This window comes from Capronia epimyces, assembly GCF_000585565.1.
Source record: "Capronia epimyces CBS 606.96 chromosome Unknown aczIQ-supercont1.6, whole genome shotgun sequence".
NCBI classification, from domain to species: Eukaryota; Fungi; Ascomycota; class Eurotiomycetes; order Chaetothyriales; family Herpotrichiellaceae; genus Capronia; species Capronia epimyces.
The window spans coordinates 801,683-827,320 of NW_006912909.1; the positions used below are offsets into that span (position 1 = coordinate 801,683).

Here is a 25,638-nt window from a genome sequence, read left to right on the forward strand (position 1 = left end):
TATACACTTCGACCTTCGCCTTGCCCAAGGATGAGTCTCGATTGCCTGCCTCTCTATCGTCCCCTGGGCGCCCTGGCATGTGCTCCAACCCAACCCCGTGCCGCGTCGACCTCGGCCACAGCTGGCCACGGCGAACTGTTCGACGCGGTGGTGGTTGGCAGTGGCGCCGCCGGGATCGCGACGGTGGGCAACATTCTCGATCACCAGACATGCGCGCGGATTCTTTGGATCGACCACGAGTTTCTGGGAGGCCGGGTTGCGAAGAAGTACCGGGACGTGTCAAGGTAAGACTGTACTGGTGCTGTCCAGGTTGTCGGTTGTTACGGCAGAGGCTGACCCGGGGGCTGTGAGGCGGTAGCAACACCAAAGTGTCGTTGTTTTTGGCCTATATCAATGCCCTGGCGCCGTTCCGCGAGATTGTGCAGTCCACGCCAGCGCCCAACGCGGTCACGACGCTGGAGAGCCTCGATGCCACCGCCGGTTGTCGCCTCCACTATGCAGCCGACATGCTGGTGATGCTGAGCGAGGGGCTGAAGCGCCATCCCAATGTGCACACCTTAGTCGGCACGGCCGTGGCAGCCAATCTCTATAGCGAAGTATCAACGACCCATCCTCTTTGCTCTTGTTCCGTGAACTGACCCTGGCCAGGCTGCTCTGTGGTCGGTCCAGGCCCAAGAGGCCAACTCGGCAGCCGTTCGCACCTTTCACTCGCCGGCTCTGGTTTTGTGTACGGGGTCGTCACCTGTGATGCACAATCCCTCTCTCCCCACGGGGTTGGACACGAAACACATCAACCTCGACGACGCCCTGGATCGCCAAACCCTTCGACAGACACTGCCAGCTGATAAAGAGGCCACAGTCGGGGTGATTGGGTCTTCGCATAGTGCCATCGTGGTGCTCATGGACCTGTACGAGTTGGCTACGACTAGCCACCCGCGGCTCCGGATCAAATGGTTCACACGCCGCGCATTGACGTACGCGGTCGAGATGGACGGTTGGATCCTCCGTGACAATACCGGTCTCAAGGGCGCGTCGGCCGACTTCGCCCGTGCCCACCTCGAAGACGAAGCTTTGAAAGCATCACCTGTCAGCCGCCATCTGGAGAAGGTCAACTGCTCGGTAGACGAGGCTGAGGCGTACCAGCTACATCTACCCAGATGCACCCATCTAGTGCAGGCGATTGGATACCGTCCAGACCCGGTGCCCGCTCTCCAAATAGACAATCGACCATTGGGGAAGCTTGAGTATGACGGATCGACGGGCTCGTTTCAAGATGGCCGGGATCAGTGCATCCCGGGGCTGCATGGGGCGGGCATTGCCTTTCCGGAGAAGGTCGTGGATCCAGCCGGCAACGTCGAGTATGCCGTCGGTATGTGGAAGTTTATGAAGTATCTGCGGAGGGTGGTTCCGCTCTGGGGCATTGGCAAGTGAGGGTGAGGGTGGTTCCTCTCTGGGGCATAGGCAAGTGAGGGTGAGGATAAGGGGGAGGGTGAGGGTGAAGGGCAAGGGTAAGGACGGTCTATTCCGGCGTTGAGGTGAACCAGATGGAAGGTATAGGTATAGGTATAGGTACTAATAGGAATACGGTACAACCGAGACTTGGGGTATGTTGAGTTCCACGTCTAAGGGAATTGAGCATCTGCGACGCAGACCACTGGCACTTGAAGTTCCATACAGCGTACAACGGGGACGAGGACAAGGACACGGCTGGGGGCCGAGGTACTGTACCTTAGGTATGTACCTTAGGTCAGGTACCTAACCTATATGTAGACCACGTGCACCACAATCGGTACCTATGCTACAGTGTACATACAGTTCCTACTGTACTGTATATTTGTTCATGGTTCATGGTCGTCTACCTTGGCACCACCATCAATAGGTATTGATGAATTTATCACCTCTCCTTACACTGTACCCTTTCGCGCCCTCTAGACAGCGATCTTCGCAGACGATCACCCTGTCCACATGAGCTGCACCAAGATCAAGATCGATAGACGGCCCATCTAGCAACCTGCGCAGCTTCTCCCGCTCCACCTCTCCACCTCTCCCTCCACCTCCAGCCCCGAACCCGACAATGAGCAACGATGAGCTGCATGCAGATCTCGAAGCTGTCCCCCGCACACTCAAACTCAAGCTCAAACTCGGCGCAGACGCACGCTGGAGGCTGGGAGAGCAAGTTATGAATTGAATCCAGTATAAAATTGGTGACGGCGGCCGCACACCGACATCCGGATCCCAGACTCGTCAATTTCGCATCCTCACTTCCTCGCTTCCTCGCTATGCTGGCCTTGCTCGTCCTCTCTGTCTCACTCCTCCTCGACGCTGTTCGGGCCGCTGTTCCGCTGTCGTTGAACCCCCCGCCGAATGCCGGTCCTCCCGTCCTGGCCTCCTTTGTCTCCTTCTCCATCGAGTTCGCCTCGTTCCCCGACTTTGCCGGTAGGTGTCTGTGATCCCGAATCGTGTGGGATCGAAGCCAACACGTCGACATGTAGGCAATTCCAGCCGTCCGAACAACTTCTCGTACCACCTCCTGAGCAATCTGGGCCGGCTCCAAGGCTCCCATCCCATCATCAGGGTCGGTGGAAATACTCAGTAAGGCGTGCCGAGCTCTATTATCTGATCTGGATCTGTCGCAGACCGTTGAACGCCGTGCTAGGGACTATGCCACCTTCAACGCATCGCAGGAGGTCGCCCTGGTCGGAAGCTATGATTTTGCCCGCTCCAGAGACTATCCGACCACCATCTCCATCGGGCCGGCCTACTTCGAGTCGTACTCGACCTGGCCCAACATGACCTACATCCACGGGTTCAATCTCGGCACGAACGGCTCGCTCGGGCACGACACCCTTGTAGGCACGGTGCCATTGGCGTGCGAGGCCTTGAGTGACGGTCGGCTCGCGTACTGGCAGCTGGGCAACGAGCCCGACCTGTACAAGACCAGCGCCCAAGGTCCCGTGCGACCGCCGTCGTGGAACGAAACCGACTATGTGCAGGAATGGCTCAACAAGACCCGCACTGTCAGGCAGCTCGTGCAGGAGCACTGTCCGGACGTCATCTCCCAGGGCCAATTTCAATTCTACGCGCCCAGCTTCGCCGGGACCGCAAACAATCTCGACCTCGTGACCACGTGGGTCGCGGGGCTCGATGCGGACGTCGACATTGCCTTCATTGACAGCCACAAGTGAGTACAGTAACATGACACGGCATCAGTCGATGGCTCTCGTGGCTCTCGTGGTCAGTTGCGGCGCTGACCTCTGGTCTAGTTACATCGGTGGCGCCACCCAGCCCGGGGTGACTCTGCAAGGGACGTTGATGAATCACACGTCGACGGTGCAGTCGGTGGTCAAACACGTCAACGAGTCCAGCCTGCTCGCCGACACGGGAATTCCGTATATCCTCGGCGAGGCGAACAGTCTGTACAACGAGGGCGCTCCCGGCTTGTCCAACTCGTTCGGCGCCGCGCTGTGGGGGGCCGACTTCAACCTGTACTGCGCCGCGACGGGCATTCGCCGCGTGCACATGCACCAAGGCATCAACTACAGATACGCCTCATGGCAGCCAGTGCAGACGGTCAACGAGACATGGGGTACCAAGGCGCCATACTACGGCAATGTCATGGTCGCGACGTTCCTGGGCGACCTGACCCAAGGCAACGTGAGCATCAGTGACATTGAGCTTGACGGCGACAGTGTCTACCAGTCCGCCTATGGGGCGTATGTGGATGGCCGGCTGGAGAGAGTCGCGGTCATCCAGATGCACGCGTACAACTACACCGTGACAGCGCCAGCTGATGCCACCGCGACCGCGACTGCGACCGCGTCCCCGCGGCCCAACGAAACCTTCAGCTTCCAGCTACCCACCAAGACCGCTCAAGGTCAAGCGGCGTCCATCAAGACGGTGCAGGTGCAGCGGCTCACGGCGAACGGCAGCGACGCCATCACCGGCATCACGTTCGACGGGTACTCATACAACTACGAGCTCGACGGCGGCCGGCCAGTGCTGTTGAGGAACGTCACGAGGGGCGAAGTGCTGCAAGTCTCGGCGGATGGGATGGTCGCGGTCGAGGTACCGTGGTCGAGTGCGGCCATTTTGAATCTGCAGTGGTAGACAGTGGCGGCAGGTCAGAAAGGGTACCTTACTCTACTTGGTAACCTACACAAAAAATGTTACTCTGCTCGGTAACAGAAAGGGTACTTTACTCTACTTAGTAACCTACCTATACGCAAAAAATGGCCTCGTAAGTCTGCAAATAGTCCTTCATGAATGGCTCTAGCCTGTACCGCAGGCCAGGAAGCCAGAGAATGTGCTTGGAGCCGAGGGTCCTGTGTATGTATGGATGTATTTCGAAACTCGGAGACTAGAACCGATATGTCTACGTGAATCATTGATTGGATTGGCAGAATCGGCACTGGAACCGGAACCGCAATCGAACGATGCTGTTGTAATGTACCTTATGCTTTGTGTTTGTACGATGCTGTTGTAATGTACGTTATGTTTTGTGTTTCTTTCGTTTGTACGATGCCGTTGTATTCAAACTTTTGTGTTTTTTTTTTCTTTCGTTTTCAAACCGCACCATATGGCCCCTCACCCTCACCCCCACCCCCATCCCCAAAGCTGGCCATGGCCGCCTCAGACGCATCCAGCAGCTGAGCCAGCGTTCTGAACGCCAGACCTGGAAAGAACCTCGAGCGCTGCGCCACCACCGTGTCGCGCGGCACCCTGGTGGCCCCGGACGTCGACCATAGCCCAAACTGGGCGGAGAGGAGGTCATCCTCGGACACAGACACAGACGCAGACCCAGATGCAGCTAGACTGGCCTGGGCTACAGTCTCCTCCAACTCCGTGACTGGTCGGTACGTGACGCGGACGGAGTGTCCTCTCGATTGGAGGAGGGTTTTCACCTCGTTCCATGTGGTTGCTTGGCCTTCGATATAGGTGATGGGGTCCCAGGCAGAGTGGCAGCCAGAGCTATAGTCATGGTCTTGGTCTTCGTCTTGTTGGGGTTGGTCTTGGGGTTGGGAGCTGGACTGAAACTGCGACGGGACCCGATACGGAACCTTGAACAGAGCAGCCACGGCTCTGGCGACGTCGCGCGCGGCCGTGCATGAAATAGGTTCGTTGCCTGTTCCGGGGATGAGCATGGAGATAGTCGTACCTGTGCGGCCGACACTTCCGTCAGTATGGATGTTGGTATTGGTATTGGTATTGGTGTCAGTATCGATGTTGGTGCCCTCGCCCTTACCATACACATATGCAATAGGACACAAATCTCCAATATCTCGAATATAGCGACACTTCGGCGCGACCACATAATCAGCCAACCAGCCCGGCATGACCAGCGTCCAGACGACGTCCTGCTGGGCGGCGAGGGCGTCCCGCACCGGCTGGTGGGATTCCGGATAGAACAGCGGCTGGGTTGGAAAGCGGTCCACGTCGCCGATATACTCGGACGGGATGAAGCGCCTACATGACCGGGTCTGTCTGCACGCCTCCAGGAGGGCCAGGTGCACGACGACGTTGGCCGGGGTGCCGTCTTGGATGGCCGACACCAGACCGTCGCAGTCGCGCAGCTGCTCGACCAGCGACGGGACCGTGTAGTCTGTCGAGCGGAGGGAGATTACGCCGGCGTCATGGCGTGCGCTGTACCATGGTTTGGGTTGAGCTTTACTGCTGCTGGTACTGCTGCTGGAACTGGAACTGGTGCGCGTGAGAACCACCACGTCATAGGACGATGCGTGGAGTTCCTCGACGAAATATTTGGCTAGGTCGCCTGTCCCGGCGATGGCGATTCGCATGTTGAGGGGTAGTGTAGCAGTGGTGGTAGCAGGAGTAGTAGTGTGGTAGTGTGGTAGCAGTAGCAATAGCTGTAGCTGTAGCAGTAGTAGCAGTGGGAGTGAAGCTGTCCGGTCCTCGCAGTGTTACTGGAGTTCAATGGAATGTGGGCCTGCCTTAATCCTGATATATCCAATTCCAATGGCGAGGAGGAGAGAAGAGAAGAGAGCCGACTCGAGTCTTCGAGATAAGACGAGAAGGATGATGGACAGAACGAGAGTCGAGAGTCGAGAGTCACTCACCAAGTATTCGTACACTGAAGGGACTGCAGTTACCTAGTAGACAGATATTGTACAGTGAACAGTACTCCCTAAGCTAAAGGGGGCTGGTGAAAAGGAACCGGGCCGGGAGTGCATATGTCGTGGTGGTGGTGGAGTAGCATATAGTTAGGTAATGCAGTAAAACTCGGTTAGTGTGTTGAGCTTAATAGAATCCCGGGTGATGATAGGTCAAGACGACCGGAAAGTTATCCACTAGTACTTAAATGGCTAGTGTCTATTATAGCCCCCTTTTCCCTAGAACGTAGGTACCGTTAGCCCTAACCCTAACCCTAACCCTAACTCTGTATCTTATCTGTATATGTATTTGCTATACACTGTATTAATACATACAGATACCTACCTAGGACCATGTAGATACCTGATATAGATATACTAGACCCGCCCTTCTCCCCTCCACCCTCCACTCTCCTCAAGTCTCCGCCTTGGAACGCTGCGCCGTGTTCTGTAGCCGCTCTTATCAGTCATGGTCACCGTCGGGTTGAAGCTTGATCACTCCCTGCCCTTACTCTGCCTTGTCATTCCCGTTGTCATTGTCGTTGTCACCCGAACCTCACACTCACACTCACGCTCACATTTCCAATCCCCATCCCATCCCCATCCCATCCCCATCCCATCCCCCTATCTCTCTTGACCCTGGACCCCTCGGCCCGTGAAGTGAAGTAAGTGGAAGTGGAAGTGGACGTACGGAGGGGACGACGTTGGTCTTGATCCATGACAGTTAGCTGGACGAGGGCTAGTCCCAACCACCACCACCACCACCACCACCACCACCGCCGCCATGGACTACTGATAATCAAACATGTCGTCTGGTCCTCCTCCTCCTCCTCCTCCTCCCCCTCATCCTCATCCTCCTCTTCTCTGTGGCCAGCCATCTTCTTATAAAAGGGATCCGACTCGGGATCTGGCAGAGGCACAGAACAGAACCTGCCCTTACCTCGCCTGCCTACATACAAGACGACTTTCGCTAGCTTGGTTGCCTCGTCTTTCCTTTTCCTCTTCTCTTTTCTCTTTTCTCTTTTCCTCTTCGACGTGACGTCTGCTTGAATATTGACGTCGACGTTTATTGTCCTCCTGACACTACGACAACAACACCGACACCGAGTCTGATACAAGTCTAACATGTCATCTCACTCCCACGAAAAACCCGGGTTGGCCGTGGCCTCGGCCGAGGCCGGGAGGACAGGCTCTGGCAACGGCCGAGGCAGCAAGGAAGACGGGTCCCTAGCGGAACTGGGCCAGACGCAGTCGATCACGGTGGCAACGGTCAAGCCATTCAGCCTGGTCAGTCTCCTGGCGGTGGCATTCACGTGCAGCAACGCGCCGATCACGCTGCTGGCGTCGTTGACGGCGGGCATCACCAACGGCGGGCCGTTCACGTTCATCTACGGGTCGATCGTGGTGGCGGCGGCGTCGTTCTGCGTGGCGTGTTCGCTGGGCGAGCTGTCGTCGGCGTACCCGCACGCCGGCGGACAGTACTACTGGGCGACGCAGCTGGCGCCGGCGCGGTTCCGCCGCGGGCTCTCGTACCTGACGGCCTTCCTCAGCTGGGCCGGGGCGCTGGTGACGTGCGCGTCGGCGATGCTGTCGGTGCCGCTGATGATCACGGGGGTCATGGTGCTGCGCGACCCGTCGATGACGGTGAAGCCGTGGATGGTGTTTGTCGGCTACCAGGCGACCAACGTCTTCTGCGCGCTGTTCAACTGCGTCGAACGCATCCTACCGCCCATCGCGACCACCAACCTCGTCGTGGCGCTGGCGGCCACGGTGGCCATCTTCGTCAGCCTGCTGGCGGCGTCGCCGACCAAACAGTCGGGCGAGTTTGTGTTTGCCACCTTCGTCAACAGCTCGGGCTGGGCCAGCGACGGCGTCACCTTCCTGACCGGCATGCTGGCCGCGAACTGGGGGTTCTCGTGCCTGGACGCAATCACCCACCTGGCCAACGAGGTGCCCGACCCGGCGCGCAACATCCCCCGCGCGCTGATGGCCACCGTGCTGCTGAGCATCGCCACCTGCCTGCCGACGGCCATGGCCGCCTTCTTCTCCGTCCAGTCGCTGGCCGACGTCGTCGCCACCCCGACCGGCATCCCCAGCCTGGCCATCTTCCACCAGTGCCTGCGCTCCAAACCGGCCGCCGTCGCCCTGCAGTCGCTCATGATCGTCAACTACATCTGCGCCGGCATCTCCATCCAGACCTGGCAGTCGCGCCTGGCCTGGGCCCTGGCCTGCGACCGCGGCTGGCCCTTTAGTGATCGTCTGGCCACCATCGCCCCGGCCCCCTTCAACACCCCGATCTGGGCCCATCTCTGGTCCAGCCTCTGGGTCGCCCTCCTGGGCTGCCTGTACCTCGCCTCCACCGAGGCCTTCAACGCCTTCATCGGCGGCGGCGTCATACTACAGTACCTGTCCTACTCGGCCTGCGTGCTCATGCTGCTCCGAAAGGGCCGCCGCAACATCACCCCGGGCCCCTTCTGGTGGCCGCGCTTCGGCCTCCTCGCCAACTACGTCACCCTCGCCTGGACCCTGCTGACCTTGGTCTTCTACTCCTTCCCCGCCGCCTACCCGACCTCCGCCAGTACCATGAACTACGTCTCTTGCGTCGTCGTCTTCATGTTTCTCTATTCCGCCGTCTTTTGGCTGCTCCAGGGCCGTACCAACTTTGTCCTGCCGCCCAAGTTGGACTAGTGGTGCTGGCCCTCCTGGGGATGGCTACGAATGCAGTTCAACGACTAAATGGTGGGTTCGGGTGCTGCTGCTGCTGACCCACTCACCTATGACCTAGATGGTGATTGGACCCTACAGTGCCCTGGGTACTGGATAGAGGTGGCTGGTTAGTGACCGAGATGGCAACCGAATAGTGGTTCGATTGGGTCATGTCAGATGGTGAAGGATAGTGAGGGGGAGTTAGGATGGCGATCTGGATAGTAACTTCTAGTAGTTACCTATAGGTCGGCAGTGGTAGTGATGGTAAATAAACAGTACCACCCAAGTCGGAGCACCCCCAATATATATATAGATACATACACACATATGCCAACTATAATACGCCATTCTCAACCGTCTCATCCGTACTCGTACTCACTCCCGCAGCTTGGCCGGGACCTCCAAAACTTCAAGTGTGTAACTCCGTTATAGGATACCTACAGTATAACCGCCTGGGGAACTCCCAACAGGCCAACATTCAAATCGAGACCTATACGACAAGTCCTATCTCGCCATGCCCCGTCGCCACTCGCGCCATGACTGCAAAACTTCTTCACCTAGAGTTTACTGTGTGCTGCACACGTGGTACCCTCCCCTTTATTCGACGTGCCCTCCACAAGTGTCGACTGGTTGACGGCCTGGTTGGAACGTGGGACGTCGTTGCTGGGATTGAGAGCGAAGAAATTAGACGGCTTGAGGGTGACGGTCATCATCTCCTGCGGCATGACGGGGAAATCTGTGCGTCGCAACAATCAGTGTCAGTCAATCAACCCCTGCTGTGCTGTCCTAGGAGCCAATGGAACGCCGTGCTTACCTTCAGGTCGTGGGAGATGAGTCAGGCCAAACGAATGCCAGAGCACCACATCCGTATCCTGAACATTGTCCGGCCGCTTCGCCCACACGGCCAAACCTGTATCCTCCCTGCTTTGGTTGGTGAACTCGCCGGCGGCCCAGAGCTCATCATCCTGGTATTTCGTCACCCAGATGGGCTTGGAGGCAAACTGGCCGCGTTTCCAGTTGAACGTCCAGGGTTTCATAATCATCATCTGCGACGGGATGGCGTGCAGCTTGTATGCCACCGGCTTACCGGAGATCGGGTTGATCGACGACGTGTTCTCGATCTTGTACAGCCGGGACTTGTCCACGTCGAGCGTGTATCCGCCGGCTTGAGTGATCTCGGTCTCCCGAGCCTTGAACGCACAGCCGTACGGATCAGGATCCGTCTCCTCGGCCGGCACCACATCTTGGCAGACGACCGTGTTATTGTGGCCGTCAATCGCCGGGTCGATGCGGATGCTGAACAGGTGCTGGTGGTTGCCGGCCAAAACGCCCGGCGCCACGATGGTGCCCCAGGGTACCTGCACCCCTTGCTTGATCGGCATGGTCGAGACAATGCCGGTCGCCCGCAGCTCAAAGTGAATGTTGGCGGCCTGGTCGAGAATAAAGGCGAAAATATATTCGTAATTGGCGACGGTCGCTGTGCATTGGATCACCAGCTGACGGTTGCGGACCACAGAGGTGGTGCCGCTGCGGAAGTTGGTGTGTTTCCATCCTACGCCCGCGTCCACCTCGTGCATACAGACGACGTTGGGCATGGTCACCACACTGCCCGTCGAGGTGACACGGTAGCCATCAAAGTATTTGATAAGCCCGAGGCAGTCACAGCCGAGTTTCAACGAGTTTGACATCATGCCTAGACCCGAATCGCCCAGGTCAAACGCCTGCTTTCGGTGATACGGCGAGCGCGGATCCCCATATGGAACCGTCATCTCACTCAACGAGAGGCGATAGAATGTCGACCGCCCGTCGTAAGTCACGTTCTGTAGGACCGGGCCTTCTCGCATGGTCCAGCCGACATTGAATTTCCACTTCTGCCAGGACACGTTTCGGCCCTCTACTTGGAATGACGGGCCCTGGGGCTGAACGACCTGGAGTGGCTTCAGGTCCTTGCGCATGGTGTTGACGTCGAGCAGATTGGTTGAGTATTCCACTGCTGGCACGGGCTCCCAGGGTCGGGTGGATTCCCGCTCGTCATCCGCACCCATGGGCAGGTAATCAATCCACTGGAGCTCGTTGGTGACGGCGTCAAAGACGGGCGAAAAGGGCGCGGGCAGCGAATAGTGGTTGGCTTCAGGATCGCCATTCAGGACAATGTACATCCAGCATTGGAAGAGCCGTCGGCGCTCCTTTGCGTCGTCCGTCCCGTACGCCCAGGGATCGTTGACAACCTTGGCCCTGGGCATCATCACGTCAGCATTAAAAGATCAAGACGCCGATCGGCGCGTGCTCTTACCCGGGAGGGAGCTTCAACCGCTCGACCTCTTCGAGCACTCGCGGGTGCGCATTGCAAGCATTCTGAACCGCCAGCCATTCGTCAAAATCAACGGGCCCCTGCACGTCTGGCAAGCTTTCAACCGCCTCGACCAAACCAGCCGTCACGTTGACGCGGGCTTTGTTCAGCAGGTGCGGGTTTCGCGCGAGATGAAAGTAGATTCGAGCCCGTCGAGCGGGAGGCGCCGGAAGGGTCTGTCCCAGCCGCTGCTTCTCGAGGTACGGCACAACTTCTGCTTTGGGACACTCGAAGATGTCGACGAGTTTGAACCTGATCTGGTCATTGGGGTACCGGTCGCGCAGGATCTGAACAGCCTGTCTGATCTCGGCCGGAGTGATCGGGTCCAGTGGGTGGGTGGTCGGGGCCATGATGTCGAGGATGATGGCGATATAGTACAGTAGATCGAGGTGCAACGGACAGGATGAAAGATGCCTGGCATGCGAGGAGCGCGACCATCCTACTTTTTAAGTCATGACGGTGACCATGCTTCACTGTCCTGTCCGCTGTCCACACTCCACCGGCCCAGCCAGGGCGACTCTCGCTTGTCAAAATGTCCAGAACCCATTGCGGCCTGAGGAGTGGTACCGGTGGTGGTAGTGGAAGAAGCAGACACGCTGGTCGTGGACTGTAGCCGCGATGCTGCGTAGCTTCTCTGGGCCCACCAGCCTGACGAGGACAGGACTTGATCTTCGCCCGAGGGCCAAACCGGGTCCTCCGTCTGGGGAACGTGCTGTATCTTTCCCTTACCGTACTGTACTATACCGTACCGTATTGTCTTATCTCACCCTTCCCCCCTTTCGGTAGCTGTTCTTCCCTCCGCTTCGATAAGCGCGGTTGCTGCTGTGTGCCTTGGCCGGGGCCCGGTGGAAACCGTGTCCATGCCCTACTCCTCAAAGTGCGGATGCAGTATCATCATCGTAATATCCAGTCGGCCACCATCCCAGTGCACCAGGAAAGATAACCGCGGCTGGGGATTGATGTGTCCATGTTCCCTTTTCCACCCCTGGGGCACCTCGTCTCCAAGATGGGTGCGGCACGTAGATGGTGCTCTGTATAATATTGACATTCAATCGTGCGTCGTCCTCTGGGCTCTCCTTCTCTAGTTATACACACTTGGCACACCACGCTGCCACCGCCTCTCCTCACATCGTCTTGCCCCAAACTCACAACTTCGTCGCCGCCTGTGCAGAGATGGCCCCCTCAGCTATCATTGAAGAGGCTCCTACGATCCCGGTCCCCAAGGCCGTGGGGTCGGTGCCGAACGACGATGTCCTGGTCGACTCGTTCGACATGTCTACCGTCACAGTCGAGCAGGTGGTGCAGTCCATGGTCCGCAACGGCGGCGTCATTGTACGCAACCTGATCCGGCCGGAAGAAGCCCGGCAGATTGAGAAAGAGGTGCGACCGTATCTCGGCTTCGACGAATGCTGGCAGCCGGATTTCTGGCCTCGCGAAACCCATCGAGTCTGTGGTCTGGCTGGCAAGTCGCCCACCTTTATCGACAAGATCGCCTCCCATCCTCTCTACGAGGAGGTGGCAGCACGTTTCTTAACCACCACCTCCAAGGCCTGGATCGGCCAGACACACACCGAGAACACCTCCCGACCACAGCTCAACAACACCCTCGTCTTCTCCATCGGCCCTGGCGCAAAGCATCAAGACCTCCACCGCGACGACATGATCCATCACAAGCAGCTGCCGGCCATCACCCCAGAAGAGTATACATTCGACCGTGACACCGCCATCGGCCTGTTTGTCGCGGGTAAGAAGACGACCCGGGCGAATGGGGCCACCAGGTTCGTGCCGCGCTCCCACTTGCAGGCGACGGAGCATCCACCTCCTGCTGAGGACTCGGAATGCTTCTATGCCGAGCTCAACCCCGGTGACGGCTTCTTCATGCTTGCATCCTGTTACCATGGTGGATCGGCCAACACCACCGAGGACGAGGAGCGATTGCTCTATGGATGTTTCATGACCAGAGGATGGCTTCGCCAGGTACGTTCGTGGCTGTTTGGACCTGATAAAGTAGGCCGATGTCTCGCTTTTGTGCTGATCGTGTTTGCCTTGGACAGGAAGAGAACCAATACCTTGCCACCCCGCTGGAAAAGATCAAGCAGACCAACTACTCTGCCAAACAACTGCGGATGATGGGTTATGGTGTGAGCGAGCCGTTCCTGGGCTGGGTCGACTTGTCGGATCCAATGCAGGTGGTGATGAATATCAACGAGAAGAAGGACCTCAGCTTCGGAGGGTACTCGAAGAAGTAAGTTGCGTGTAGGCAGGTGGGACCCTGATGTACATTCTCGCTTCCGAGGCATCCCGTTCAGTATATATCATTTGCATGTCGTCAACACAATGCAGAGAAGGTCATTTCGCATATTGTTTACCATGATTCATCACGTCCCGTACAAAGCATCCAAGTGCTGCTGAAGATCGACCCTGTGATTTCGTCAAGACCTCTTTCGTGTCAAACACGCTCTCGAAGGCGGCAAGCGACGCCGGCATCTGCGGCTGCAGCCACAGCCGCAGCCTAGGAGATCAAGACAATCATGTTCAACTGCTTCATCACGGCTTCAAAAGACGACATGCCTCTGAGGGGAAGAGAGCTCTTCCACAGGACTTCTAAGATATGCAATATTTGGCCAAAGCACGGGATCTGCAAACGGTCACACAAATCCTGAAGGCGCCGTCGTATCAGATCTTGATGTTCCGGTAGCTTGGAACAGGAGCCCAGAACGGCCAGTGGCCAGTTCAGAGTCGTTGCGATCGGGGCGCCCAGAGGTAGATGGCCCAGCTCTTCCCGCAGCACCTCGAAAGCTTGCCCAACGAGCTCGTCAAGGTTGACCGGCTGATTGTCGAACTCGACGAAGGAAGTGAAGAGGAAGACGAGAAGCGCTTGGTGGTATATTCGGCCGCACCTGACATAATCGTTCGCGGCATCTGCCGGGGGAGTCCAAGCAAGAATCTTCGCAAGGACACCCTCGAAAGCAGCTACCGTCTGGGGTGACAGAGGGATCCCCATCTTCACTTCATCGGCTCTTTCCTTGGCTAATTTGAACACCTGAGGGATTAACTCGAAGAGCTCATAGGCGCAACCGAGTAGCGGACCGGGATATCTTCTGTTCTTTAGATAGGGGAAGAAAGTGAGAGCATCTTGCACTATCAGGTGGTGCGATTCCGGCCCCAGAGGTGTACTTGCCAGGATAACAAAGTAGAGATAAAGCTCGACGATGAATGAACGGATTTCCGGGTCAGACCTCGCCGGTGGAGTTGAAATCCATTGACTCAACAAAGCCCTGGCTCCCTTGAGATGCAGAAACGCGTTGGAGTTGGAACTGCCCTTCATCGTCTATGGTGGACGCGGAGTTTCAGTGGGGTCGACTTTCACGTAGGAAATGAGAGACATACCTCAAGCAGGCAGAGAACTAGAGTCGTGGCCAACAACGCCAATGCGTCATCTTGACCAGCTGCCTGTCTGGTCAGACGGAATTTCAGGCCGCGAATGGCCAAGGTCTCATGTGTTGAAGCCCACGACTTCGCTTCCACAGAAGCATGAGGTTGCTGACTAAAGTGAGCGCCACTCAAAGCCATGATGCTCTGAAAAAGTAAATCGTCGGATACGGCCATTGGCATCATGAACCTGATGAAAGGATTCGTCTGGTCTTGCCAGGCCGACACAGCGTTGGCCGTTCGCTTCAGGTAGTGCTGATAGAGCACTCCATGGGACGGCGAAGCCAGGACCATATTCATCGCTTGCAAAGACGGGGAGACCACAAGCCGGGAGGACAGGGCTGGGTTCACGGAGAATGCTCTGTTGTTCAGGTCGTCATTGTTTCGCCGCCGATCCTCGTTGATATCCAGCGTCGACGAGCCTTGGGTTGAATTCCCGGGTGAGAGGGCGGCAGGGTTTCTACTGTCGTTCCCTCCGCCGTCACCAGCGCTGTGCGAGCCTCGTTTCCTACTAGGCTTTGGTGGTGGCCAGGTACAGATCAGGTAGTTCCGTTCACACGCCTGGCAAGTCGGCATACGCTCGTCACATTTCTTCTTCCGCAGGCGACAACACAAACACCCGGCTCTCGTTCTTCGATGTTTTACGGCCGGCTTGCCCGCCGCTGACGGGCTCTCCGGAGCTGGAGCTGGAGCTGGAGCTGGAGAGGTGCCTTCCATCACATCTTCGGCCATGCATCGTAGAAACAGGACACAGGTAGAGGGGACAGAATACGGGGGATGGCAGGTCCGGTGGAGGCTGCCAGGATGGGCCAGCTATCAGAGACTGAGGTACTGAGGCCGGAGGAGTGATGAGGTGGGCTGAATCGGCGGGGGGATGATTGGCCGAGGCCAGGTGGCAGTTGGTGGATGGCCTAAGAAGCCAGTGGTAGTACGCGTAAGGAGTAGAACTGTACAGAAGAAACCGTGCCTGCGCAAGGGCAAGAAACAAGGGACCACGGACTAATAGGGATCTCAGTCTAATGGAGACAGAGATACGGAGGTAGAGAGTAGTAGAGATAAACGCGGTTGAGAGCGAAGCTAAATCTGCCCATCTAGATAAGGGCGATGCGGGGCAGGCACCGCAGCCGTTTACAGTAGTAGTAGTACAACCACTACACTACAGCCACCACCACGAGCACCACTAATTAATTACTACTATACGGAGTACACTCTACAGACTCCAGTGTACTCGGTGCTCCGTACACCATCATCCTGTCCTCCACTACGACAACACAGAAGCCCATATCCACACCCGCCAACAGGACGCCGCGACCAAGCATGGCCTTGCTGACTCCTATCACTAACGCGGACACGCCGATAAATAGAGATGCACGTCCCACTAACCTCGTCTGCTGGACTACGAACATTACGCCGTTCAACAATCCCGTCATTGACTGATACCCTTGGGTTCAAGCCAGAAAGACCTGCTAGGCGTTTCTGATCTCCCCTAGAAATGGCGGCCACCCTTGTCCCCGCGGACGTCAAGGTGCTCGGAAACCTGGCCGGCAAGACGGCGATTGTGACGGGCTCGTCGAGGTCAGTTGTCGTGTAAGAGTTGTGCCTGGTATAACTTCTGACGCAACACAAGGGGAATCGGCGCCGGGATCGCAATCGAGCTGGGCCGTCGCGGTGCCAATGTGGTGGTGAACTACACGAGTCAGCGAGGTGCCGATGCCGCGGTCAAAGTGCTGAAAAGCATTCAAGATTGTGGCAGTAAGGCCGCGCTCGTCCAAGCCGACGTGACCAAGCTCTCGGATCTACAAAAGCTGGTAGGTGCTGCCCTCTCGATTTCGCCGAATGGGACGATCGACATTCTCGTCCACAATGCCGGTAATGGCGACGACTGCTATCTCGCCGATATGACCGAGGAGTTCTATGAGAAGCAGTCGGACATCAACCTCAAAGGTATCGCTTTGCCCTCCATGTTGTGTCGTCGTGCCGCTGATGCTGATGCTGATGCTGACGGGGCTTTCAGCGCCGATTTTCCTCACCCACTTGGCTCTGCCTTACCTGGCCCAGGGTGGGCGCATCATTCTCATGTCTTCGGTGTCGGCTCGCCTCGGAGTGCCGCAGCAGACAGTCTACGCGGCGACAAAGGCCGGGTTAGAAAGTTTGTGCAAAGTCTGGGCCACGGAGTTGGGTCGCAAGTATAGTGTCACAGTGAACTGTGTCAGCCCAGGCCCCATTTCAACGGACATGTGGTGGGATAGTGATCCGGCACTGCTGGCGGATTTCCAGCCCATCATCGATGCAACACCGGCCGCTGCTAGAGTTGGTGATGTGGGAGATGTGGTGCCCATCGTCATGTAAGAGCTGTTCCACGTTGATCCTCGTTTGTCACATCGACTAATATGTGTGATCCAGGTTCCTGTGTTCGGAGGAAAGTCGATGGGTAACTGGTAGTGTGGTCAGCGCCAGCGGGGGAATGACTTTTATCTAATATATATACGGTCCACACGAACACTCAATACCCGCTCTTAATCGGCATTTCAGCCTGATCGAACCTGGAAAATCCCGCATGTTGACTTTGCCCTTTCATTCAGACAGTTGTGGCCATGCCGAGACTTAGATTTGAATGTCCTCCGTAAACACTTAGCTATTGTACAGAGTACACAAACGTGCGTCGTGCAGAGACAAGTTGGCGGTCGTACTACTTGCACCACTAGCAGTTGTTCCAATTACTAATGGGCTTGGCACAACACAACCATCCATACCTACTCTGTCTCGTCGAGAGTACTCCACCCACCTACCACCCCATTGAAAAATCTATCCTTCTTATTTTATACCTTCGAAAAAGACTTCCAACAAGTTCCAGCAGCAGCAGCTGCATCTGGAACAACAACAACATCCCATCTCGCCTTCTTAGCTCAGGGGTAGAGCGCGTCACTAGTACGATTCGAATTCAATTCGACATCAGTCAATGACGAGGTCATTGGTTCAAATCCAGTAGGAGGCAACACATCTCATCTTTTTTGCACTTTTTCACCATGGTCTATTCTTCTAGAAAGAATGTCGAGACTATGTGACCGGGCATAGGACTATTTGCAGATTTACGAGCCCATTTTTTGCGTACCTAGGTTACTAAGCAGAGTGAAGTACAAAGTCCAATGTGCGTTAGACCGCCCCTTTTTTCTCCTTTTTTTTTTGACACACCCATCATTTCTTGGTCTTGTTTACAAGTACGGATACTCCCTACCTTGCCTGCCTAGGTACCTATCTATATATGCACTCCAGTGCACTCTGATGATGTAATCTGCAATAATAATACCCGGAGGAGAAACGCTTGCTTCTCCCTCCTCTCCGAAGTCACAGTCTATGGCAATTGGCAATCCTTTTTTGAGGAAGACGTCTTCCTCGTGACAATATTCCACTCGTGAAAGGCAGTACCTCTACTGCCGTCTATTCTCTGACCATGACTATGATTAAAAAGGCAAATCCACCGTCCAGCACCGTGGTCAGGTCACGGATGAGACCACGACTGTACCTTCTGTGCACTGCCACAGTGAGACTGTGCCGAACAGAATATCCCGGGTATAGATACAGCTTTGAACGATCCGATCCCCTAGACTCAGCAGAGATTGAACTCTTACGTGCAGCACTACTCTTGTGTCATTCATTCCACACCGGCAGCTTCAGTTTCCTGTGTCTTTTTTGACTTTGATGCTTTGGGCTAACCAGCTTAGCATTGCCTACAAGCACTGAGAATGTATGAATCAACGGGTTCGAGAGCACTGTGACTCCATTAGAGTCTGACAGCACGCTCGGGCCAATGACCTTATTATACCACTGGCTTCCTTGGGAGATATCGACGAAACCCACTGACAGTAGTGAATCTGCATATACATCTGCATACACATACACATCTACATCTACATCTGCATCTACATCTACCATGGCCCCTGTCCCAAAAGAACTCACTAAAGAAAGGGAAAGGGAGAAAGTGTATGTGTATATGTGTGTGTGCGAGACACGGCGAGACAGCATACTTTGCGTGGTTCATCGAAAGAAAAAAAACAACCCAGACCTGACACCACTTGCACTTGGTTACCCATCACATCACGTCCAACTGTGCCACAAGGGAATATTTTGCAATTACCAACCTACCTTCTACCTTGGTTGAACAGACCTGCCAGCAGCGAGGCCTGGCCTGGCCTGGGACAGACACAGCCTCCATCCAGCCTCTCTCCATTGTACTACTACTACTGCTGCTGCTGCTGCTGCTGCTGCTGCTGCTACTTAATCTATACCTTGACCGCTAGCAGTACTTCTATTCCGGACCAGACGACAGTGGTGTATATAGGATGCATATATTCACTTAAGAAGTATCCCAACCCTATATATATACTACATGTATAGTATCCGCGATAAACGAAACAGCAAGTAAACCCCTACAATTGAAATAGAGAAGGTAACGACCAGGTACCAAGTCCCGCAGAGCCTTGCCACTGAGTGAGCCCTACAGTCCCGTTCGTGAAAGGTCTTCTCGCCACTACAGGTGCTATAGTAGACCTACACCTACACCTACACCTACATAGGCATAGGCACAGGCATAGGCCTTCTCACTCCTGGTTTTCCTCCCTCTACCTCTACCTCGAAGGCTGACAAGTCTTGCTAGTGAGGAGGTAGTAGTAGTGAGTAGTGAGTACATGTAGTGAGTCTTCCGCCTATCGGATCGAGTCTTGGCTTCCGACGACGCCATTATCACATATAATCACGCCTTTTGTTTCTATTTCTTTTACGTATAGTATCCCTCGTTTTCTCCCTTCCTGAGGGTTCATATATTTGCAGTAGTGGCTAGTAACTGGCTTTTTTCTGGTCCCGTTCCCGTTCCCTTCCCCGTCCCGTTTGTGGTTCTGTGGTTCCTCACCATTTTACTGCACTGCACACCGGGGAAAGCGCTCCGGCATTCCCGCAAGAAACAGAACAGGGGATTTCGATCCGATAGTCTAGACTCTAGTGTAGGGATCCAGGTACTTCTTCCCCCCGGGTCTCCGGATCGAGAAGACCAAGGTCAAGACCAAGATCGAGACCGAGACCGAGACCGACAAGAACCAGAACGAGGTTGAACTGGTTCGTCAACCGTGGCGATCGGACGATGGTTCGTCAGTGTTTTGACTAAGCCAAGTCGTGGGCATTCAATGCAGTGAGGCAGAGGATGTTCTCGTCTATCGAGTGAATACAGACACGACCGCTGTCTCCATGCTTTTCTCTCCCTGATTCGATCGGCTCCAAGCACTATATATATATATATACATGCATTCAGCAATCGGAATGGTCAGCCGGCCCTCAACTTGTACTAGACGGACGAAATCTCAATCTCAACAATGAATAATGAATATGGACCATCTCCTTTGATCCATCAATGGGTCCGTGAACCGTCCCTTGTACAGGCCAGGGCCTGGGACGATGGCTGACGTGCTCGACTATATGTCTATGTATACCAATCTCAACTATAGATTAGAGGCCAACTCAGTATATATATACAACAAGCCATCTCTAGTCAACAATTCAACTAGCTCGCCGGCTATCCCAAGTGGAACGTTCCCACCAAAATCGATAGTGTCACAAGCCTAGATGAGATATTCTGAGGCCTTTGGAACTCGGGGGCCAGGGGTCTTTTCACACGTCTTCCCCATCGCCGAAGAGACGTTTGTGATTGTTATTTTGGCATTCAAGGCCCGGCCACACGTGGTTCACACATGAGTTTCACATCAACGCCCGCCACTGTCCCACCGCCTTCACCAGCAGTAGTCACTGGTCACACCTTACTCGGCGCGTCCAACACAGTCTTGAGCGACCCCGCGCTGAGGACGTCGTCGACGGGAGGAATATCGGCCTTGGCCGTGCCGAATTTCCGGATCGGGGTGCCTTGGACAAACAGCCAGTCCACCTCCTCGAGGGTGCGGTTTTTGAGTTCCGGGATGCACAGGTAGGAAAATATCAACGCACAAGTGGCGATGGAGCCGAAGATGAAGCCCACCTTGGATCCAAGGTTGGCGTAGGGGGCGTATAACAAATAAGGAATGCTGAAGGAAACAGCAAACTGGATGGCGACGTTGAAGACGCTGGCTAGGGCGTAGGTCTGATCTCGCAACCGTGAGCTCGGTACCTCGGCGGTGATGAGGTGAGACAACGGCGCCCAGCCGAGACAGAACCCGGCGCCAAAGATGGCGACCATGGCGGTGATACCCTGTCGCGCCGAATACGATGGAACCTTGTCGATGCCGAGTCCGCCCATGGCGAACAGACTCCCCATCTGCACCAGCGAGCCGGCGATCATCAGAGGCCTGTCGATGGAGGGTCAGAATAACTTGCCTCTTTAAAAACAGGGAAACAAACGTAGGAGCAGAGCAGAAGGAATGGTGACATAGGACGTACCTTCGACCAGCTCGGTCTGAGAGATACTGGGTCAAAAACACCGTTACGATGGAGATGACGGAGCTGACGATGCCAAACGTAAACGGGTTGATGGTGTGCAGGCTCTGGACGTAGATCGTGCCATAGGCCGAGACGAAGTTCTGGCCCGTCAGCTGTAGGAAGCTGCTGGTGCCGACGGCGATCAATGTGCGGCGCAGATTGGTGCCCTGGAACATCTCAATGAACCAGGCCTTTTCATGGGGCAGGCTCGAAATGGTTTGTAGGTCGGCGAATTCATGCAGGATTTCCTCCTCCGAGAATCGGCCTCGCCGGAGCTTTCGCAGAGAGACGAGGGCCTCATCAGACCGGCCATGGGATAAGTACCAGCGCGGAGACTGGGGGCTCAAAGTCAGCGGGCTGGAAATTTCGCAGCAAGACATCGACTCACCTCCGGAATGAACCAGGCCAGTGTACCAACGATGGTAGGGACGACAAAGAACAAGCCCATGGGAATCCGCCACGATGCGTCGTCTTTGATGTCGCTCGTCCCGCGGCAGATGACCGAGGCGATGAGGCCACCAATCTTTTTTCACGCTCAGCCCAACTCAGCTTGAAGAGGGGGAAGAGGTGAGGCACTTACGAGGAGGCCCGACTGATAAGTACCGACGACGAAGCCGCGGACGCGCGCGGGCACCAGCTCGGATTGGTAGACAGGAACCACGGCGAGTTCCATGCCAATGTAGATGTAGGCCAGCACACGGCCCGCGAGCAGCTGTTCTCGATGTTGAGAGCTGACCACGATGCTGGCGGCGATTACTGCCCACGCGCACATGACGATTACACAGGTGCGTCGGCCGAACTTGCGGCTGATGATGCTGCCGGTCACGAGGCCGAAGGCGAAGCCCAGGAAAGGGAAGCTGTTGAGGTAGGATAAGAAGTAGGGCTCGATGGCGTACTTATGTGTCTTGGGGTTGAGATGGCCGAAGCGGCGGGTGAACGGGGCCATGGCCTGGGTGGTGCCAAAGACGGTTGTATCATACCCAAAGTTGAACTGCGACAGGGCGATGAGGGAGACCGAGAAGAAGAGTCGTCCATTGAAGGCGGTGATGATGCTCGAGATGCCCTCGGTTCCTGGTACTGGTACTGATTTCCCCATGGCTGCGACTGTGACGACGACGACGAAGATCAGGCTGAAGACGGGGCGGTCAATGTGGTCGGTGAGGATGGAAGCCCATCTGACGGCCCTGGCCGACTTATATCTCTCTTCATGGTTGCGCGTCAACGAGTCTCAGATCCCAGACCAGGTCGGTCGCTGGCGTGATTCATTCTCGAGATGATTTCTTTTTAGGAACCGACCGACAGGAAGACACCGAGCAACGAGGCTGATGGCGCCTAGGCCTCCAGGAGGTCAGAAAGTCCGGTAGCCGGCTCCACCGGGGAAGGTTGTACATGATCCGCCGCCGGGGCGGATGGGCAGAGGGGGAATTCAGGTGCGCAGGGGAGGGCGGTAGGGCGGTAGGCAGGGCAGGGTTCGACAGGGTTGGGCAGCGTTGGTGGTGGTGGAGCGGTGTACAGATGCTAGATGGCTGCTATGCCAGAGGATGGAAAAGTCGACAGTTTAGAGCGAAATGGCGTCAGCGTCGCGGGGCAGGTTTGCCGGGGGCGCAGCCATAGAGGCCGCAGAACAGGAGCACTAAGCACACGTTATAGTGGTGGAGCTGGGACTGGAGATTTCGTTTCTGCTCTCCAGCACTCTTTTATTTGTTACAGTAATTCTATCCCCGTGTTTCCGCGTCTTTTCTGGTTTCTGGTTGACTTTGTCTGGTCGTGGTCGCCTAGTCTCGAGGCTCTGCCAACCATGGCCAGCGCCCTCGAGGCCGACCCTACCGCTACCGCTACCGCTACCTCTACCGCTGCCGCTGTCTCCCGCTCCTCCAGCCGGAGTGCGTCGCAGGCAAAGAGACCCCGGCCTAGCGACGCCGCCAGTGCCTATCCCCGGAAACGCACTGCCGTCGCCTGTGAATTGTGTCGGCGGAAGAAGACGCGCTGTGACAATGGGCAACCGTCGTGTCGGCTGTGCAGGGTCAGCGGCGTGGTGTGTGTCTATTCAACATTTGCAGAGAACAGTCCGCTCATGTGCGTGTCGTGTGGCCAAAATACTTGCCATCGCGCTGCCTGCCTACCAGTACTCTGGACTGGTACTGATACTTCGACAGAAGCCCCGAACCGACCACGACAGAGCTGTTGGAACGCATCAACTATGTAGCCACCCTGGTGGAAAGCCGGCTGCCTACAGCCCGGCAAGGTAGCATCTTTTCGCCGTTGGCTACGACCTCGACGCCAGCAACCTCATCGACGCCCGGTCCCAGTGCCAGTGCAGCACCTCAGGCCCGCCAGCCACCCATCGAGTCTGCGTCAGGCGATGACCTCGAAGTCCCTGAATCCGACGGTGTCTCCGAGAGGATGCTCGACTGGCCCGAACTTCGAGGCTTCTCGCCTGAGCATGTGCAGGCACTCGCGTGGTTGCCTCCTCCGCCATCAACGGGCGAGGCCGCCGACGATAAGTCGGCCACACTCCTGGCCCGCCACGTCCCTCTCCGCCAGCAAGACAAAGCTGGGTACGGCACCCGTTCGGGGGCTGTCGACGAGTCTCGCGTCGTGGCACTGGTAAAGAGATATCGGACTCTGATTTATATCAAGAATCCGATCCTCGATATCACCAGTCTGGAGAAGTCGGCGCGACGGATCGAAGAGTTTGGCCTGGACTGGAGCGGAGAGTCGTGTTTGGTGGTAAGTCGACCGCTGCTGGCTTTATAGGATCTACCATGCTCACTGCACGTCGCAGCTAATAGCCTGCGCCCTCGCATTGGCCGTCACGCCCATGCAGGAGAACCACGACGTGACGGGACGTACCTTACACAAAGATGCCTTCCCGACCGCTTCGCTCGACCAGTCCGCCAGCAGGGGCTACTATGTGGCCGCCCGAAAGCGCCTCGGCCTGTTGGACTTGTCACTTATCGCCGCACAGTGTCACTACCTCTGTGGTATCTACGAAATGTGCTCGTTAAGCGTGACGCAGGCGTGGCACCACTACCAGCAAGCCTCCGTGAGCGTGCATTGGCTTCTGAGAAGGGTGTCCGGGTCTGAGCCCGAGCCCAGTGCCAACTCTGGCTTGGTCGAGCGGCTGTATTATTCCTGCGTGAAAACAGAGTGGTCAGTGGCCTCAGGCTACCGTCAAGTGCGAAGATCTTCATAAGGACTGACGCGACAGCAGTGAGATCCGGTCCGAAATTAACCTGCCATCGTTCGGGCTCGCCAAGTTCCGCATGCCCTCTCCGTTGCCATCGCCACCCAAAGGTCTCCTCGACCCGAACAGGTCACCGCCAGCTTGGGGGGACCTTGACATGTCCCACGGCAGCATTGAAGCGCTCGAGGAGGCCGGATGGTTCTACTACCTGTCCGAGATCTCCATGCTCCGGACCGTGGTGAGGATGCGACAGAAGCTCTACACCCACAATGAGGCGTGGTGGATCTCCCATATTGAGCGATTGCTACATGATGTCGCCGAGTTGGAGTCGGAATTCGATCAGTGGTATGGCTCTGGCTGCTCCTTCACGGCGTGCGTGGACGCTGGCTAAACAACAACAGGGTCCGTCATTTCCCGGCGCAGGTGCGAACTCCCACGACCGAGTTGGGGTATATTGTCGCCAAACGCGCGGTGGGGTTCAAATCCTTTCTGTTCCACCCTTTCCTGTTCTACATTCTCAATCAACCAGAGGATGCGCCACACTGGTCGGTGGCCGCCGAATTGGCCAAGAGATGCGTGCGTCTCAGTATGGAATACCTCGAGCACGTGGATGCCCGTCGTTGGCGTCACGGGGGTCTGTGGTTTCATTTTCGCCAGCTCTTTCAAAGCGTGCTGACCATCCTGGCGGCGGTCCGGAGCCACAAGGTCCCTGTCGAGGGCGATTGGAGAGTGGCCATCGAGGGTGCCCTTGCCAATTTTGCTGTGTGGCAGCAGGAATCGGCGGAAGTTCGCTGGATGAGAGTCATTGCGGAGGGATTGCTGCAAGACACGCTGAGCCGTAGCCAGGGCGGCGGCGTAGATATAGACACCCGATAATTATCAAAAGGGGATGCTGTGGCTGGACACAGTACGGAGGTACGGAGGATGCTGGCGTAAAATGTTGCGATTCATATACTACTTGGGTAGATACCGAGTACCTGTACAGAGTATACTTAATAGTGATGCGTCGATATCTTCAAGATGGGCGGCCCTTGAGCTAGCCCTATTCTGGTAAGAAGCGCACAGATAGCAGGCTAGTACCGATATGGTCTAGCGACCGTTACTAGCACAAACGCAAATCTCCACGAGACCGACCATGCAAGATGCTAACTCACATCTCATCGTGCAAAACTCCGTACCTGGGAATAGCGGGTGTGGTGGAGCATACCTGGGTCGGGGAAGCCCGGGGGAACAAGAAGAAGAAGAGGCAGAAGAAGCAGATCGACAGGCGATATGCGTCCAGATCGCGTCCCTCGGTACTCGTGCACGCCTCAGGCAACCATGGTCCTCCTACCAACTTGTTCTCCCCTCAACCCCTACAGTCCTGCGATACTGCGATGCTGTGTACTCGCGACAATCGT

The 25,638-nt window shown here is 56.2% G+C and overlaps 10 protein-coding genes across 10 annotated transcripts; 6 read left to right on the forward strand and 4 right to left on the reverse strand.

Moving 5' to 3' along the window:
• Positions 1-30: 30 nt before the first annotated feature.
• Positions 31-1,431, forward strand: A1O3_07163 (uncharacterized protein; the record flags this gene model as incomplete). Its single annotated transcript, XM_007737274.1, has 3 exons — positions 31-284; positions 359-596; positions 649-1,431. The coding sequence occupies 3 exons, from the start codon at positions 31-33 to the stop codon at positions 1,429-1,431; spliced, it is 1,275 nt and encodes a 424-aa protein (XP_007735464.1).
• An 848-nt stretch (positions 1,432-2,279) lies between these two features.
• On the forward strand, positions 2,280-4,107 carry A1O3_07164 (uncharacterized protein; the record flags this gene model as incomplete). The annotated part of the gene is made up of 4 exons (XM_007737275.1): positions 2,280-2,436; positions 2,493-2,592; positions 2,657-3,181; positions 3,264-4,107. 4 exons carry the CDS (start codon positions 2,280-2,282, stop codon positions 4,105-4,107), a joined length of 1,626 nt encoding a protein of 541 aa, XP_007735465.1.
• A 455-nt stretch (positions 4,108-4,562) lies between these two features.
• On the reverse strand, positions 4,563-5,795 carry A1O3_07165 (uncharacterized protein; the record flags this gene model as incomplete). The annotated part of the gene is made up of 1 exon (XM_007737276.1): positions 4,563-5,795. The coding sequence occupies one exon, from the start codon at positions 5,793-5,795 to the stop codon at positions 4,563-4,565; it is 1,233 nt and encodes a 410-aa protein (XP_007735466.1).
• Positions 5,796-7,232: 1,437 nt separating this feature from the next.
• On the forward strand, positions 7,233-8,795 carry A1O3_07166 (uncharacterized protein; the record flags this gene model as incomplete). The annotated part of the gene is made up of 1 exon (XM_007737277.1): positions 7,233-8,795. The coding sequence occupies one exon, from the start codon at positions 7,233-7,235 to the stop codon at positions 8,793-8,795; it is 1,563 nt and encodes a 520-aa protein (XP_007735467.1).
• Positions 8,796-9,370: 575 nt separating this feature from the next.
• A1O3_07167 (primary-amine oxidase) lies at positions 9,371-11,513 on the reverse strand (the record flags this gene model as incomplete). The annotated part of the gene is made up of 3 exons (XM_007737278.1): positions 9,371-9,549; positions 9,628-11,048; positions 11,107-11,513. The coding sequence occupies 3 exons, from the start codon at positions 11,511-11,513 to the stop codon at positions 9,371-9,373; spliced, it is 2,007 nt and encodes a 668-aa protein (XP_007735468.1).
• An 823-nt stretch (positions 11,514-12,336) lies between these two features.
• On the forward strand, positions 12,337-13,412 carry A1O3_07168 (uncharacterized protein; the record flags this gene model as incomplete). The annotated part of the gene is made up of 2 exons (XM_007737279.1): positions 12,337-13,140; positions 13,218-13,412. The coding sequence occupies 2 exons, from the start codon at positions 12,337-12,339 to the stop codon at positions 13,410-13,412; spliced, it is 999 nt and encodes a 332-aa protein (XP_007735469.1).
• Positions 13,413-13,675: 263 nt separating this feature from the next.
• Positions 13,676-15,327, reverse strand: A1O3_07169 (uncharacterized protein; the record flags this gene model as incomplete). Its single annotated transcript, XM_007737280.1, has 2 exons — positions 13,676-14,494; positions 14,554-15,327. The coding sequence occupies 2 exons, from the start codon at positions 15,325-15,327 to the stop codon at positions 13,676-13,678; spliced, it is 1,593 nt and encodes a 530-aa protein (XP_007735470.1).
• Positions 15,328-16,087: 760 nt separating this feature from the next.
• On the forward strand, positions 16,088-17,074 carry A1O3_07170 (uncharacterized protein; the record flags this gene model as incomplete). The annotated part of the gene is made up of 4 exons (XM_007737281.1): positions 16,088-16,170; positions 16,223-16,539; positions 16,610-16,940; positions 16,999-17,074. The coding sequence occupies 4 exons, from the start codon at positions 16,088-16,090 to the stop codon at positions 17,072-17,074; spliced, it is 807 nt and encodes a 268-aa protein (XP_007735471.1).
• Positions 17,075-20,392: 3,318 nt separating this feature from the next.
• A1O3_07172 (uncharacterized protein) lies at positions 20,393-22,147 on the reverse strand (the record flags this gene model as incomplete). Its single annotated transcript, XM_007737282.1, has 4 exons — positions 20,393-20,921; positions 21,013-21,386; positions 21,440-21,574; positions 21,632-22,147. The coding sequence occupies 4 exons, from the start codon at positions 22,145-22,147 to the stop codon at positions 20,393-20,395; spliced, it is 1,554 nt and encodes a 517-aa protein (XP_007735472.1).
• Positions 22,148-22,849: 702 nt separating this feature from the next.
• A1O3_07173 (uncharacterized protein) lies at positions 22,850-25,114 on the forward strand (the record flags this gene model as incomplete). Its single annotated transcript, XM_007737283.1, has 5 exons — positions 22,850-23,127; positions 23,208-23,781; positions 23,837-24,204; positions 24,266-24,583; positions 24,640-25,114. 5 exons carry the CDS (start codon positions 22,850-22,852, stop codon positions 25,112-25,114), a joined length of 2,013 nt encoding a protein of 670 aa, XP_007735473.1.
• Positions 25,115-25,638: the final 524 nt, after the last annotated feature.